This window comes from Tamandua tetradactyla, chromosome 3, assembly GCF_023851605.1.
Source record: "Tamandua tetradactyla isolate mTamTet1 chromosome 3, mTamTet1.pri, whole genome shotgun sequence".
In the NCBI taxonomy this organism is placed as follows: domain Eukaryota; kingdom Metazoa; phylum Chordata; class Mammalia; order Pilosa; family Myrmecophagidae; genus Tamandua; species Tamandua tetradactyla.
The window spans coordinates 136,655,008-136,673,117 of NC_135329.1; the positions used below are offsets into that span (position 1 = coordinate 136,655,008).

The 18,110-nt window shown below is 33.3% G+C and overlaps 1 protein-coding gene across 1 annotated transcript in view; it reads left to right on the forward strand.

Annotated features, from left to right (window-relative positions):
• The window catches only part of SCN2A (sodium voltage-gated channel alpha subunit 2), a 97,392-nt gene extending 81,881 nt beyond the window's left edge, over positions 1 to 15,511 (forward strand). The window contains exons 21-27 of the mRNA XM_077154038.1: positions 2,099 to 2,221; positions 4,504 to 4,785; positions 6,595 to 6,648; positions 9,572 to 9,709; positions 10,057 to 10,161; positions 11,972 to 12,242; positions 13,778 to 15,511. Of these exons, the coding sequence (XP_077010153.1) occupies positions 2,099 to 2,221; positions 4,504 to 4,785; positions 6,595 to 6,648; positions 9,572 to 9,709; positions 10,057 to 10,161; positions 11,972 to 12,242; positions 13,778 to 14,967 (2,163 nt within the window). The 3' untranslated portion in view covers positions 14,968 to 15,511. The remainder of the gene's footprint in view (positions 1 to 2,098; positions 2,222 to 4,503; positions 4,786 to 6,594; positions 6,649 to 9,571; positions 9,710 to 10,056; positions 10,162 to 11,971; positions 12,243 to 13,777) is intronic.
• Positions 15,512 to 18,110: the final 2,599 nt, after the last annotated feature.

Here is an 18,110-nt window from a genome sequence, read left to right on the forward strand (position 1 = left end):
AAGCAAATAGAGTGAATTACTATTAAATGTAACATATAAATTCTACATTCAGAATTGCATTAAAATTCTCTGACAATAAAATGAGAGAAATAATATTTTAGAATGCTTATGTTTAGACATTACAAACAATGAAAAAATAGACCAAAATTATAACCATTCTTTTATTTTATAATGACATCTCTTCTTTTCTCTGTTTTCTCTATGTAGTTATAAGACTTTGGTAAATTTATAATTAAAATGTCTGACATTTAATATATCTGCATCAGAATAAAGGCATTTAAGTAAACACAATATACTGAAATATAAAGAAATACTTAAGAGAAAATTAGTAACTCAACTCATATTACTTAATTGTATCATGATATTCAACTTCTTACATTTAGAGAAACTATTATGACCTGTATTAAACTTATCAATACTTTGTTTTAAAGCAAAGATATTTTACTGATAATTTTGTTAAGGAAGATACAAATATGAATAAGTCATATGTCACTCCGTAAGTGGAGTGAAGTTTGGTGGCCATATGAATGCTGAAACAGAAAGGGATTTTAGAGACCATAAGGCCAATTAGGAGACTGCTACAGAGTACTAGGAAATGAAGAGGCCTAAATGTACCTCCATTTCACACTTAGCTACCCAAACCCATGACATTGGCTATTTTACTATATCTTTTGATTAGCCGGTAAATTCTGCCCCCATTCAGAGGTTTTTCTTATGTCTAACTTCTGTCTTTCATCCTTTAAAAATGCCTATCTCTTTTTGATTCTGTCTTAGGAAAAGGTAAAGTACTATAGGCCCTTATATCTTATATACAGGAAATCTATAGAATTCATGGTTAATTCTGATTATCTGTGAAGTGGGGATTTACAATGCCTAAGAGTTTAGTTTTTAGGGAAAATATATAAACCACTTAAGACGAATGCTTATAGCGCAATATTTTTCCAAACAATTTCTTCACCAAATAAAGAAATTTACTTACTGGCTTTGAGTCATTCTTAAATTCTATGGTTGGTTTCATACACTTCTCTTATAGTTATCATCTGGATTATTTCTACATACTGGAAAACTATAAAACTACATTTAAAAAGTAATTTAGAGGTTTTAACGTCATATTGCATGTGCATTATTAGTTTGAATAAGTCAAGTATTGTTTTTAACAATTTCTATGAGCTTTACTTATTTTTCCTTAAAAAAATACAATTTTCAAAGTAGCCAATAACCCCACTCTTAAATGCTATACTATACATCTATTTTTGTCTGATTTTGAAATTTGGCTGAAGGTTAGAAGAAAATACCTTTTCTTAGCTTATATAGTTTTAATGAGTTTCCTATATATTTTCAAAGGAAATCAGACATTTCTGTGCTGTCTGTAACAATTTTTCTTTTCCTTTTTAGCTGAGACTTGAGAAGTTTTATCAACTATATTAGTCATCTGCTGAATGACTAAGGAAAACATCGTTCTGGCAATTTCTAATTAGTTATACTGTATCTCAACTTTTATTTTTATTTACTTTTTAATTTGTCCTAATTGGTGATGTTATGTCTTTTACACTGAACTTTGCACAAAGGCAAAACCTCCAGAGAGTCCTGAACCTCTCAACGTGCTCATGTTCGGGGTCACCAGTTGTTTTCATAGTTTGCCTACGTACCAAGTTCTAATTTCTCTGTCAGGTGCTAAATAATGTGAGAAATCATAAAGTTTTATAGATCTATAGCAGAAGATTGCATTTTGTCAATTTTCTTGCTTTACTTTTCATTAAAAAAATTTTTTTCCTAAATTTCTAGAATCTTGTAAAGAGAATACATATTGCTTCTTCTTTTTCATAAATTTATATGCATGGTTCTCAAAGTGTGGTCCTTGAATCAACAACATTGACTTCACCTGGGAACTTGTTAGAAATGCAGATTTTCAGTGCCAGCCCCAAACCTGTTGAATCAGATTCTGCCAGCTATTTATGGTCTTAGGAAGACCTCCAGGTGATTCCAATGTTCACTAAAGTTTGAGAACTACTACTAGTTTATTGCATGGAGCAAGGTGGAAATGTATAAACCTTTTTTGCCTGTAAATTAAGAAAATTGTATTGCTTTTTCTGTATAGGTCTCATTGGTTAGCTTAACTGCAAATGCCTTGGGTTACTCAGAACTTGGTGCCATCAAATCTCTCAGGACACTAAGAGCTCTGAGGCCGCTGAGAGCCTTATCCAGATTTGAAGGAATGCGGGTGAGACTGCATATATTAGAATTTGTTGAAACTATAGTTGAGAACAGATCTGTACTCTGACCTTTTGTACCTCAGAAATGACAAACCCATGGGAAATTTATGTCTTCTACTTTCATATTGTGGCCAATCAAGCAATAATAATGTTTATCACATGTCCGTAATTCTTGGCACTGTTAGAGAGACAGAATATAATGCTTGAGTGATTGTTTCTAATTAACTGGATTTCACTTGATGGGAAATCTCTTTCATGTTGTGTGGGCTGTGGCTCTCAGTCAAGATTAGTTATGTTCATTCCATTGATAAATAGTCAGGATATCTCACTCATTGTAATTTAAAATCTCCAAACCGTTCTTCACCATTTCTTTACTACTCCATACAGTGTGTTTTGAGGCTTTTTCAAGTCTCAGTCAAAAGAATTTCAGCTTTCAAAGTCAGGCCGACATGTCTGGAAAATATGTCAACTGTAGAAAACTAACAACCATTTTTAAAGATGGCACAAAGAAACAGGGAAGAATTTATACTGATATCTGTTAGCCTTTGGGAACAAAACCTGAGATCACGCTCTCTTACCACTAAGGAAATTATGATGTCCTGTAAGGCTTTAACTGTTCAAAAAAGGAGCTTTTAGTATATGATTTTTTGTGGTATTTGAAAATACTTATGACTTTTTCTGGATGTTGCAAAAAAACAGTGAATATGGTGTGTGTGTGTGTGTGTGTGTGTGTGTGTGTGTGTGTACATACGGTTACATAGAAAGGAATTGTTAGCTGTAAGTTCTTTTCATTTCACCAGTTTGAAACAATGATCCTTTGCTATGGTAGATTTATTAAATGAAGAAGATCAAACTTTCAGACTAGAATAATTTTCACATTTTCTGTATAGAATCTGCATATATAAGAACCTTAATCCCTAGTTCTTCCACAGATCTGACTTTGGAAAACATACGAATTCTTTCTTTATTGTCCAACATTTTTTTTTTAGAACTATACTAACCAGTAGCTCCTCACCTTTATATAGTCTAGCATTCATTTGAGGAACTTAAAAATGAAGTGTCAGATCTAGAAGTACCTCTGAATTGTCAAGGAGAGCTGAAATTCTAGTAGTTACTTAACACTGTTATAAGCCCTTTATAACTTACCTTCATTAAAATATATGGTTATTAAAGTATTCTCCTTTATTGATTAGGCTCAGTGTGTTAATTTGCGGTTAAATTTTGCCTTTGGTAAAGTACCCATTCAGTATTTTTCCTGTAAGATATCTGTACTCATAAGTTTGTATGTATGTATGTATTTTTACAGATCTTTGATCTTATAAAGGAATTGAGGAAAGTTTATGTACATATTTCTTACATTTTACATGTCTATTCCTTTATGGTTATTTCTGTTGTGGTATATGTATACTTGGGCAGAATAAGACATTTAGCTAAATATTTACTTTGGGGATAATTTAAGAAATGTGCTAAAAAGGGTTCACTAAAATGCACTGGTTAATTGAGAAAGCTGCAAATAACAAAGCCATAGGTGAAACCCTCAGACTCAGATTGCAATGTTTCATGGAAATATAGCCAATCATAACCAGTCCTTCATTCTGATTTGTGGTCTCTCATCTTGGAATACAATTTTAATCTGAAAGGGATGCCACAGATGAGGACCCTTAAAGCTGGAAGAGACAATAACTTACTCAAAGGCACATAGCTAATTTGTGACAAAAAAAATTGACTAGAAAACAGATCTTCTGATTTCCATACCCATTTACCTCACCTCGTGTTCAAGCCGGAAGCCTCTGTTGCTCCAGAGTGACTGTGTATAGGGCAACGATACTGGCTTAAGCTTGCTCTTACACTTTTTGTTTAACTTGGAAAATCATCCCCAATGTGTTCTCTTTTACTGTCAAAGTTTTGATAGTAAATTGTATGGTTTGCACAGTTAAAAAAAGTGATGTTCTCATAATGAAATTACTTCTTTGCATATATAACTAGCTCCATTCTTTGATGAAAAATTGCTACATGTACGTGCTTTTCTCTTGAGAAAACATTCCACAAGAGTAAAATTTTATTTTACATTTTTCTGAATTATAATTTAAAAATTCTTATTTAAAGCTACAAGGATTTAGCCTATACCCAATATTCAACTTAAAGAAAAACGCATATTTTATCATTTGAATGTTCTTTTTATAGTGTTTAAAAATAGGTTATGCATACATATACTGATATATATATGTAGATCTATATATGTATTTGTTATTGGCTTTTCACTTATTTTTCCTTCTCATTTCTGTACCAGGTTGTTGTAAATGCTCTGTTAGGAGCCATTCCATCCATAATGAATGTACTTCTGGTTTGTCTAATATTTTGGCTGATATTCAGTATCATGGGAGTGAATCTCTTTGCTGGCAAATTTTACCATTGCATTAACTTTACCACTGGAGAAATGTTTGATGTAAGTGTGGTCAACAACTACAGCGAATGTAAAGCCCTCATAGAGAGCAATCAAACTGCCAGATGGAAAAATGTGAAAGTCAATTTTGATAATGTGGGACTTGGATATCTTTCTTTGCTTCAAGTTGTAAGTAACCAGTTTTTTATTCTCTGTGATGTATTATTAAAATGAGTCTCAAATTCTCCTTGCTCAGTATTTAAAAAGATTTACCTTTCCTTGTCTATGACTGAACTCATCGTAGTGGGAAAACCCCATTTCTGCCCACGTACAAAAAAAATTAAATTTGCTAAATCATAATAATTCATTTACTTTGGGACTGTGCTTAAGTCTGTTTTTGGTAACTTTAGCCAAATTCAGATGACCCCTACCCAATTCTCCTTTCCTTCCCCTGAGGTGACTTATGTTCCCTGGAATATTGTCCTGAAATCAGGGGAGGCATATCTAGGCCCTGTGTGGGTTCTGCTTTTTTCAGCCACCACTGTGCAGCAGCATGTCCCACCTAGCCTTTGGATGTCTTGCAGTGGTAGCTCATGATATCCAAAGACTCTGTCAAAACCTCCAGAATTAAAGTCTACATTCTCATTGATACAACCCCAACATCTCAAATCTTCTGCTCTTCTATCCCATCCCCCTCAAGTGCTTTAAGAACTATTAGCTGTTTTCTAATGCAGGCTCAGATTCTTAGGACCCTGTGAGGTCTTCCTCAGGACCGTGTACCTAGATGTTTCCTCAGCCATTGCTCAACTATCTTTTCCCTACTACCTTGGAAACAGGACTGCACTACAAAGCTTATATTTTCACAGACTATGTATTAGGTAGCCTAGCACAACTCTCTGGTTATTGGGATTTCTATTGAGGTTCCCTTTCTTTTCCTCCATCTTTTCTCTGCACAAAATAGAGGCAATGCCCCAGGATGGGGTTGGGGAAGTGGTGGATTTCTATACACCTTCACAAGTACCAAATAGTATCTAAATCATAGTCATGACTCCACCCCCCAACCTTCACCGCCACCATTATCAAAACCCCCTACCTTCACAGCCCAACACTATTTGAATAATAGGCAGAAGAACTGAGTCTGTGGTGCTAAGGAACTGAGAAAATATACAAGACTATCATTTTCAGGATTACTATGCCTACACAACAGAAAAAAAATACTGAAAAGTGTAAATTGCAGTTGAATATTGTGTTTATTTTTGGATAAGAAAACTGTTTCTATGTATGGAATAATTGCCTCAAAATAGCATGTCCAGGAATATTGAGGAGGTTTTCAAGAACAAACCATCATGATTAGTGTTGGTGTTAACACCATTTAGTTCTAGTCTTTTAGAGAAGAGTAAATGAGATATTAAACCATTAAGAACAATGCAGCAGGAGGGTTCAAGGTGGTCCAGTGTAGAATTCTCGCCTGCCATGCAGGAGACCCGGGTTTAATTCCCAGCCGATGGACTTTCCAAACAAATAAACCAACAAAAACAAACAAAAGAATTCAACAAATGGTGCTTCAATAATGGGATACTCACATGGAAAAAGAATGAAATGTGACCCCATCATACAACATGCGAAAAAAAAATATGCACCATGATTTTCAACTTGCTTTTTGCTCATAACACATACATGAAATTACTTAATCAAATTTCATATTATATTCTTATACACACATTTGAGTCAAACGTTTATAATTGCTTTTATGATAGCATATTATTATCATAGATAATTATTTAAAGACATGTATAAAGATGTTACAAATAATGTAATGTTGAAGTCTTTTCAGTGCTCATATTATGAAATGTTACCCAAAGAATTTTAACATTTAGCCCTAGCTTTTTAATATAATTTAATTGAATGAATATCGGTGAATTAATCTGATACTTAATTTCTTTTATAAAATCATAATTTGGGGGGAAAAAGAAGTTAAATAACCTTACTTTTTTACAGGCCACTTTTAAGGGATGGATGGATATCATGTATGCAGCTGTTGACTCACGAAATGTAAGTCAACTTGGAGGGAAAATTTGTTTAATTTGATCATGTGAATATGTCCACAATATTGAAATTAAATTATATTTGCAATAAAACAAAACCATAGACACTTACAGAGCACCTGTCCATTACCAAAAATAAAATAATTCAATCTTACATTATTTCTTCCAGAATTTGATCAGAATGTTTTCTTCTACTCATTGTGCATCTTTTTACCTGTCTTTTCTGGCATCTAGCATAGTATCTGGCACTTAACCAATTTATTAAATATATTTGCAAAAGTGGCACATTTTATATTTAGCTTTCCTCATTTGGCTATTTGTGCATTTGAAGTCCCCTTAGAAACTTTCTTCATCTGTCACAGATTTCCATCAACTTTTGATCTTCTTTGTAATAGGAAGGAACTGACTAAATACTGGGGAAAAAAATAAACACACACACACACAAAAGCTTTAGCAGGATTCCTTCTGGGAATTTAGATTATGTGGTTTAGAAAGGAGAGGCATTCCAGGCTTACCTTGTACACATCAGTACTGTTGAGATTTTTTCTATAATTTCTACTAATTTCTCATTTTCAACAATGAAGGAGGAAACCACATTTTGAGGGGAAAAGATTGATTTTTGGCATATTCCTAGAGAATAGGCATTTGGCTCAAAAAGTTATTTCCCTAGCACCAAAGACTAACTTTCTGAGTGAAGAATTCCTGACTTTTTTTTTCAGCTTATGATAAAATAAAAGCTAAGAGCCCTGTATGGTATCCCTCTGTAAGTGCTACCTGTTATGGATGTTTTTGAATAATAATAGCAATTTATTATTTATTGCTGCTCACTTGCTAAAGGCTTTCTTACATGATGTCATTTAAGCCTAAATAACAACCTTATAATGTAGGTATTAATTCCATTTTACCATTGAAGACAAGCTTAGTGCATTAAGTGGTAAAATGTGTTTTTGAACTTTGACACAAATACCGGGCTTATTATCATTTTCAACAGTAATTTCTTAACTATTTGTTTATTTGTTTAATGTCTCCACCTTCATTACCAATAGCCTAGCAGCATGAGTATAACATGCAACTTACTTTCCATTTCTTCCTTAGCAACATAGCAGACACTATCTGCCATAAAACTCCTCAGCATTCAAGCACTTTTCAATAGATGCAATCCAATTAGCTACTAAAATTATGAAAAATTTTCTCACTCTTACTCTCATCAGCCATCAAGGAAATGTAAATTTAAACTGGAGTGAGATGTCATCTACAAAACTTGATATTGTCAATATCAAGAAGTCTGACAACACCAAGTGCTGCCAATTATAAAAACAATAAGAGCTCTCATACAGTGCAGGTGGGGAAAAAAATGGGTAAACGTTTCTTTATAAAAGCAGTTTGGCATTATTATATTATTCAATAAAGTTCAAGATTATCTATAACCCTATAATTCCACTCTTAGCACTCAGAGTCTTATATAGTAGAACCTATGTACAGGAATGCACTTATCATTTTTTGACAGTAGCCAAAAACTGGAAAAACTCAAAAGTAGTAGAAGTAGATAACAATGGAATATTACACACTATTGAAAATGAATGAATACAGTATACAATATGGATGAATCTTAAAAATATAATATTGAATGAAGAAAATAGACCTATACAATAATTTTATTTAAATGAAGTTCAAAATAGACAAAACTAACCTATCATTCAGGAATGTATGCTTAGATATTAACTATAAAGAAAAGCAAGAAAATAATTAGTCTAAAAGTCAAGGATGGAGAGTTTATGTTTGGAAACTTTGTACTAGTGTTTCTGAGGTCCTTGCAGTGTTCTGGATTATAGGTTTCACTTTATAACAATTTATTGCAAATAGCATTCATAAACTATGCACTTTTCTGTATGTGAACTATGTGTAATTTTTTTAACAGAAAGTTTTAAAGACATGCATACATATATATGAAGTATGTTTCATACAGGAATAGGTACCCTTAGAATATTTCTGATATTTTTTATTCTATTCTATTACATTAGGGGGGAAAATGTCTTGGTCATGACCCTATACATTGATTTTACAACACAATACAATGCATCCATTATCATCTGTGACTGAGTTGATTAGAACAATGTCTGTGAGATCTGAACCATATTTTTGAGCCAATGGTCAAACCCACTGTCCCACCATTTTATCTAATCAAAAGTGAGCTGAACGAGAGTTTGATTACGAGAGAAACAGTGCCTAAGGCCACTTGAATTAGGATAAAATTAATACACTCATTTTCATATAAATTATCTATACCTATACCATATGAAAATGAGTTTCATATGAAATATCTCATGATATCTCATATGAAAACGAGTCTATACCTATATCTATATGATACAATAATGATTCTAGCCTATCTTAAGAAATCTATTATTTATATATACTCTTACATCTAGCAATTATTATTGGCCAGGAATTGTAAGAATTTTCCTATATTAATATATTTAACCTAATAACTACCTATGAGGTATATGCTCTATTATTTCCATTTTACAGATGAGGAAACCAAAGTAGAGAGGGTAAATCATAAAGGTTTTAACTTACAACAGTGCAACCTTAGAATCTCTTCTAGGGAAAGAGAATTCCTCAATTTGCATGCCTTATTGGGGGCTCTGTTTAAATGCAAACTGTGTTTGTAATCTAGGTATTTACTGGTTGAAATTATTTTTAGTTATTAAGCTTTCTTATGAGTTGTTTCATTTTCTCAAGTCAGTGTACAGTTTTGCAGGGTTCTTTAACGAAACATTTTAGATTTGATATTTCATAATATCTGCTTTATACTTGGTTTATTTTCATTCCCAACAACTTAAACATGCTTTAAGGATTAGACATTCACTGATGTTCTTTTTATGAAACAAGTATTAGATGTAATGTTTATCATTCTTCATATTTTGTAGGTAGAGTTGCAACCCAAGTATGAAGACAATCTGTACATGTATCTTTATTTTGTCATATTTATTATTTTTGGTTCATTCTTTACTCTGAATCTCTTCATTGGTGTCATCATAGATAACTTCAACCAACAGAAAAAGAAGATAAGTACAACAAAGCACTGTCTTTGCTCAGAAATGTGAACTAAACGTGGCACCCTATTTCCTTTAGGCACCAGTATGTAGTAATAAAAAAGCAAAATATATAAAGCACAGAAATTTAATCAGCTATAAGTTTTTAAGTGATTGGTAATTCAGATAGCATATTTTGATATTTTCAGTCTAGAAATATGGCTAATAGGGTATAATTCATATATCGTTATGCATCTCCATAAATAGAGAGATCAGAGCAGCATTAGAATAGAATGTGAGTCAATTTTCATAGTTACTAAGTTGGGTATTATAGGTAGCAAATAACATGGTTTTCACAAGTTTTGCTTTCATTTCTTTACTTTGGAGGTCAAGACATTTTTATGACAGAAGAACAGAAGAAATACTATAATGCAATGAAAAAACTGGGCTCAAAGAAACCACAAAAACCCATACCTCGTCCTGCTGTAAGAATAACATGTTTTTATTACCAGTAAAAACTGTGTTATCTATCACTTTCACAACTAAAAATTTTTAGAAAATAGTATTTCTGTGAACTTGCAGCACAAAGGTTTTTCCTTAGCAATGTGAATAACTATCCTGGATAGGCTGAATATACATATATTATTATATACACAATAACTATAAAATATAGTAAACAACAATATATATTTACTCATAATGATAATAAATATAAAAGTATGCTTTTGCAGATTTATATGTCAGTAATAACATACATGATGGTTGTCACTATGGAGTTTATAATACTGAAAAAAAGGAAATGAATAGATAATGTGAAAATATACAGTGGCGGCATAATTGGGACATCTCAGATGTGCTCCATTTTCTGACCAACTCAGCAGACTGAATAGAATCACTAATGAATGTGATTTTTTTCTGGTTTAAAAAATAGATATATTCACAAATAGGATAATATCATGCTTTTATTCGTCTGTCCCAATTGTATATTTGCCAATGGCTGCTAGCTCTGTTTGACAGTTATAGGAAATTGTTATTAGGAGGATCCCTGAATTCTTCCATCACTCTTGAAGGAACAACTCAAAAATTACATCTAAGAACTCATCCTCCAAGTTATACGTGGTACAAGGCAATCCAGTGATCCTCAGAACTCAACTCTATTAATCCATCAGTTACAATATAAAATTATTTACAATCAAGTGCTCAGTTTTTAAGTCTGCCAATAGCTCAAAGAAAATTCACATTTATATTCGGAGAAATATAAGGAATGTACAATTTGAGCCTAATCTTTTAGAAATAATACAATTTAAATAGATGGTGTAAAAAATAGATAATATTCCCTATATGAGAAATGTATACTCAAAAGCCATGAAAATAAATATTTTTTGTGGGAAATAGTGAAATATTTGAATTAGTAAGTACTGTGACCAGAGATTTTCTGGGTTAATTGAGTCAAGATTACAACTATGAATCTGAAGGAACTGGTTTTAATTAGTAATACAAATACAATGTAGTTAAGAGAACACCACAGTAATGTAAAGAAAAAGAGATTTTAGCGAGGTAAATCAAGGACTACTATGGGAGCTGTTAGAGGTAGAGGTAACCTACCTGGGCTGTAGAAAAGACATACACTCATACACAGAAAGATGAGTCCATAATCTGGGGTTATGTCCACAGGGTTGGAGCACAGGAGCTAAATTAGCAATAAGAATAAAAACAACGGAAGGAGGCAGGTATACAATTTAGGCAAAAGGGAAAAGATGAAGATAATGGAAAATCTAAAACAGTTGATGTTTCAGGAAATGATTGATTCCACTAACATAAATAGAAGTCTTGTAAAGACATTTGGAAATACAGACTTACATATTGATTTGAGAATTGTCAGAGGAGTATTCAATTGATCTCTGAGGCACAGATTAACTTTTGAAAGATAATAAGAACAAAGGAAAAAACAAACAAACAACAGTGATGAACATGAAGGCTTGAGTACCTTCCCAAGTTACAGGGAGTGGGAAATCAATGAAGGAATGAAATCGATCAATAAGGAAGCAGAACCAGTATGTGTGGTATCATAAAATACATATTCAAGAAAATTTCAAGAAGACAAGTGTTTATACTAGATGACATATGGTGCTAACTGAGGGAGAATAGGGATGTATGGGGAAAGATCAAGAATAGAACAAATATAATGTGTTTATATAAGTGCCACATTTTGATATCACCATGTTAAAATCAGAGAAGTCGAGTTGTATATAAATATTAAGTTTCTAAATGAACTTTGGTATATTCTTATTCTAGAACAAATTCCAAGGCATGGTCTTTGATTTTGTAACCAAACAAGTCTTTGATATCAGCATCATGATCCTCATCTGCCTCAACATGGTCACCATGATGGTGGAAACTGATGACCAGAGTCAAGAAATGACAAACATTCTGTACTGGATTAATCTGGTGTTTATTGTTCTGTTCACTGGAGAATGTGTGCTGAAGCTGATCTCTCTTCGTTATTACTATTTCACCATTGGATGGAATATTTTTGACTTTGTTGTGGTCATTCTCTCCATTGTAGGTAAGAAGTGGCGCTCTTACTCAAATAACAATGTTGCGACTGTTTAGACTTTGGAGATGTCATTTCATTCATCTTGGAGTTTCAAATAAAGTCCAATAATCCATTCTTCAATTTGTTCTCTGATTGTATGCTGTGCATGAAATGATGTGTAAAAAGTGACATTTTTCAGCTTTCATTTATCATCTTATCTCATTTCAGAAGACAATGCAGTTTTGCCATAATACTCCTCACTTAATCATATTCCTGTGGTATATGCAAGTATCATTTTGAATAAACAGTTCTCACACTCACACACACGGACACACATAAATTATTAAAAATAGTTAAATAACCCATAAATATGTTCTCTTTGATAACTGGAATAGTGTGTATGTGGGTGTTTTTAATACATAATCATATACATTTAAGCTTCATGTATCTTTGGGATTACATAATTTTCTATGGTTTATCATAATCCCTTTCAGAAATAGACATTTTATTCAAAACTTTGAAGTAGATTATTATCATCAGTACATATTGTACTAGGTGCTAAAAGTAACTATAAGAAGATTTGAGACCGGGTTCTGCCTATTTGAGGAAAGAGAACATATACCTAGAAAGAAAAATTGTAGGTCACTATTTATACCTGAAAATTAATTTCTCTGGGATAAAAAGAATATTTTAATAATGTGCTGTTCCATTTGATCCTCACAATACTACTGTGTCATATAGTGATTAAGAGGTGAGACTCAGAAAAACTTGGCCCGGGGCTTCCCTAATTCCACTACTTACCAGTTTAGTGACCTAAGGCAAGTTATAACTGTTCTCAAATCCCTGGTTTTCCAAGTAAAATTTTTGCAAAGTGGTGCTGTGAGGATTAAATGAGATTATATAAATGTACTTAGCACTGTGCCAAGTACAAAGTAATGGCTCAATACATGTTACACTTAACAACAACAACAAAAATGTAGGTTTCATCATTATTTAGTAATGCATAAAAGCAAGAGTTGGGATTCAATCCCAAATATATCTGTCTCCAAAGCCTGTATTTTCTCCTGTAATTGGATTACTACAACCTCAAATGAATAAGAAATGTCATATTCCTTATCCAAAATGATCTGTTTTATCCATTTATCCATTAGTTTTTATACAAATACTAGGACTAGTATTTTGGAAATATAAATCCATTTCTGTGCTTAGCTGTCATATATTTTGTGAATGAAAGAATCTTCATTCTACTGCTGACATCCTTAGACCTTCAGTGTTTGGGTCTTTCTTTGGAGAGATAATGCTTTTCTTGAACTAGGAATGATGAGCATTAATATCTACAGTTAGTTTCAAGGTGTTGATGTTATAACAGCTAATATATAAGTTTCATTTTGCTGAACAAATATTGTAATTTGTGTGTGTGTGTATATACGTATGTAGCTATATACCCATGCAACTAATTCCTATGTTTATATGTTGTAAAACTGGTTAGTACTATTCTTAATTCAATTTTTCTTTTGCTGCTATTGAATATAACGTGATCTTTGTTGTTTATTGGTTTTCCACAGGCATGTTTCTGGCTGAGCTAATAGAAAAATACTTTGTGTCCCCTACTCTGTTCCGAGTCATCCGTCTTGCCAGGATTGGCCGAATCTTGCGTCTAATCAAAGGAGCAAAAGGAATCCGCACATTGCTGTTTGCTTTGATGATGTCCCTTCCTGCGTTGTTTAACATCGGTCTCCTGCTCTTCCTGGTCATGTTCATCTATGCCATCTTTGGAATGTCCAACTTTGCCTATGTTAAGAGGGAAGTTGGAATTGATGACATGTTCAATTTTGAGACCTTTGGCAACAGCATGATCTGCCTGTTCCAAATCACCACCTCTGCTGGCTGGGATGGATTGCTAGCACCTATTCTTAATAGTGGACCTCCAGACTGTGACCCAGAAAAAGATCACCCTGGTAGTTCAGTTAAGGGAGACTGTGGTAACCCATCCGTCGGGATCTTCTTTTTTGTCAGTTACATCATCATATCATTTCTGGTTGTGGTGAACATGTACATTGCTGTCATCCTGGAGAACTTCAGCGTTGCTACTGAAGAAAGTGCAGAGCCCCTGAGTGAGGATGACTTTGAGATGTTCTATGAGGTTTGGGAAAAGTTTGATCCTGATGCCACCCAGTTTATAGAGTTTTCCAAACTCTCTGATTTTGCAGCTGCCCTGGATCCTCCTCTTCTCATAGCAAAACCAAACAAAGTCCAGCTCATTGCCATGGATCTGCCCATGGTCAGTGGTGACCGGATCCACTGCCTCGACATTTTATTTGCCTTTACAAAGCGTGTTTTGGGTGAGAGTGGAGAGATGGATGCCCTTCGAATACAGATGGAAGAGCGATTCATGGCATCCAATCCCTCCAAAGTCTCTTATGAGCCCATTACAACCACTTTGAAACGCAAACAAGAGGAGGTGTCTGCTATCGTTATCCAGAGGGCTTATAGACGCTACCTCTTGAAGCAAAAAGTTAAAAAGGTTTCAAGTATATATAAGAAAGACAAAGGCAAAGAAGGTGATGGGACACCTATCAAAGAAGATATCCTCATTGATAAACTAAATGAGAATTCAACTCCAGAGAAAACCGATGTGACACCTTCCACCACTTCTCCACCTTCATATGATAGTGTCACAAAGCCAGAAAAAGAAAAATTTGAAAAAGACAAATCAGAAAAAGAAGACAAAGGGAAAGATATCAGGGAAAAGTAAAAAGAAACAAAGAATATTCCACTTTTTTGATCAATTGTTTACAGCCTGTGATGGTGATGTATTTGTGTCAACAGGACTCCCATAGGAAGTCTATGCCAAACTGACTGTTTTTACAAATGTATACATAAGGTCAGTGCCTATAACAAGACAGGGACCTCTGGTCAGCAAACTAGGACTCAATAAATACAAGAAACAGCATCAACAGGAGGTTTCTGTTTTTTCAACCAGCTGACACTGCTGAAGAGCAGAGATGAAATGGCTACTCAGACTATAGGAACCAATTTAAAGGGGGGAGGGAAGTTAAATTTTTATGTAAATTGACATGTGACACAATAATAGTAAATGTAACCACTGTTTATGTTTTAATTGCTACATCTACCATATTTTTACAAATTGTGTGCTGTGAATTTATCACTTTTTTTTTAATCCACAGGTTGTTTACTATTATACGTGACTATTTTTGTAAATGGGTTTATGTTTGGGGTGAGGGATTAAAGGGAGGGAATTCTACATTTCTCTATTGTATAACTGGATATATTTTAAATGAAGGCATGCTGCACTTCTTGTTCACACATGAAAAACAATCACGTCACAAAAGGAAAGAGTTTACTTCTTGTTTCAGGATGTTTTTAGATTTTTGAGGTGCTTAAATAGCTATTCATATTTTTAAGGTGTCTCATCCAGAAAAATTTTAATGTGCCTGTAAATGTTCCATAAAATTCACAAGCATTAAAGAGTTGTTTTATTTTTACATAATCCATTCTATGTACATGTATATATGTATATAGATAGATGTGCGTGTATATACATATATATGTATATGCACACATGCACACACACAGATACACAAATACCATTACATAATCATTCAGAGTCCCGGCAGCATGAATTTAACATTTTTGATAAGTGTCCTTTGGCATAAAATTAAAATATCCTACCAGTCCTTTCTAAGAAACTGAATTGACCAAAAAGCATCCCCACCATCACTTTATAAAGTTGAATCTGCTTTTTCCTGCAGTATTGTTTAGCCATTTTCTGCTCTTGGTAAGGTTGACATGGTGTATGTCAATTAAAAAAAAAAAAATGTCTGCTTTGTAAATAGTAATTTTACCCAGTGGTGCATGTTTGAGCAAACGAAAATGATGACTTAAGCACAGTATTTATTGCATCAAATATGTACCACAGTAAGTATAGTTTGCAAGCTTTCAACAGGTAATATGATGTAATTGGTTCCATTATAGTTTGAAGCTGTCACTGCTGCATGTTTATCTTGCCTATGCTGCTGTATCTTGTTCCTTCCACTGTTCAGAAGTCTAATATGGGAAGCCATATGTCAGTGGTAAAGTGAAGCAAATTGTTCAACCAAGACCTCATTCTTTATGTTATTAAGCAATAGGTTGCAGCAATCAATGAAGAGCTTCTTGCTTTTGATTCTTCCAATGTTAATTGAACACTATGGTGAAAAGCCCGACTGTACAAACATGTTGCAAGCTGCTTAAATCTGTTGAAAATGAATGGTTAGAGTTTTCTAAGAAAATATAAATACTGTAAAAAGTTCATTTTATTTTATTTTTCAGCCTTTTGTACATAAAATGAGAATTTAAAAGTATCTTCAGGTTGATGTCACAGTCACTATTGTTAGTTTCTGTTCCTAGCACTTTTAAATTAAAGCACTTCGCAAAATAAGAAACCGAGACAAAGATGCAGTGTAAGTTTCTGCTTTTTTGATTAGTACTGTAAACTCTTGCACACATTGCAATGTGAAACAAATCTCAGACTTGAGTCCAACATTTATTTGCTTTCAAATAGTAATACCTTACCATCAAGAGAGGCTTAGGGAAAGATAAGTTGATATTCTTGGCATTGCTTGAATCAGATGTTTCTGCCTAGTCTTTTTATTTGGTAAATCATCAGTCTCTTCCAGTGTTTGTTTACACAGATAGATTTTTTTCTTACTAGCCCAAGTGGCATGGGATCCACACCATTTTTTTCTCTTTCAGAAAACCAGATAGCAAAATTATATTACCAGTTATAGCAAAACATTTTGTGTTTCTTTTCACAAGCAACATTAAATGTAGCTTCTTTATATTAAAGCTATTGACTTGTAGTGTGTTGGTGAAATGCATGCAGGAAAATGCTATTACCATAAAGAATGGTAAACCACATTACAATCAAGCCAAAAGAATAAAGATTTTGCTTTTGATTTTGTATTTAATTGTTCTGTCTTTGTTTCTATCTTTGCAATGCCATTTAAAGGTAAATTTTTATCATGTAAAAATGATCTATCAGAAACAATAAATGTAAAGACTGTACATTAAATATAACAATTCATCTTTAAATTTTTTCATGGAATGGAAATTAATTAAGAAGAGTGTATTAGATATTTAGTTTTAATATTGGCCAAACAAACTAGATATGATATTGGATAGAGTAGTGGAAGGTTACATAAATTAATAAAAAATTGACTCACATTTTAAGTTGTGCATCTTTTCTCCTTCCCGTCTACCTGTTGTCCCTCCCTCTGTGCCCTCATTCCTTTTCAGTGTTTTCCCCATGGATTTTTGATCTTTTTTTCTATGTACTCTTTCATCCTTTCCTTGGGTTCTTAAAGTATTTTTCATTCAAAATAATCTTCTTGCTTATTTTCTGTTCGACAGATGTGTTTATTACAGTATTAGACAAAGTCTCTGTGTGCTTAGGCCTCTAATAATTTGATGTCATTCTGTGAAGTCGATAAATGTCTCTGTATTTCATTCCTGCTATTTCTGTGGCAAAAATTCAAAATGAGCTTAAATCTCAGCTCTTCATAATATTTAAACCTAAATCCCAAAATGACACAGATTTATCACATTTAATTATTACTAACTAGGGAAATAGTCTCAATCTTAGTTGCATTATCTGAGAAAATTTTAAAAACATATCATTGTAAAAAAAAAAGATATATATCTCATTGTGTGGACCAAGATCAGACCAATTGAATCATATCTCTAGGCATGGAACCCAAGCTTCTGATTTTTTAAGGCTCCCTATTAATGCTGATCCATAGCGGCAAATGAGTTAGGGTTCAACAAGAAGGATACTCTACAGAAAATACACCCGTCCCTTTCAAAGCTTCCTTACATAACTTCCCTCCTAATATATTG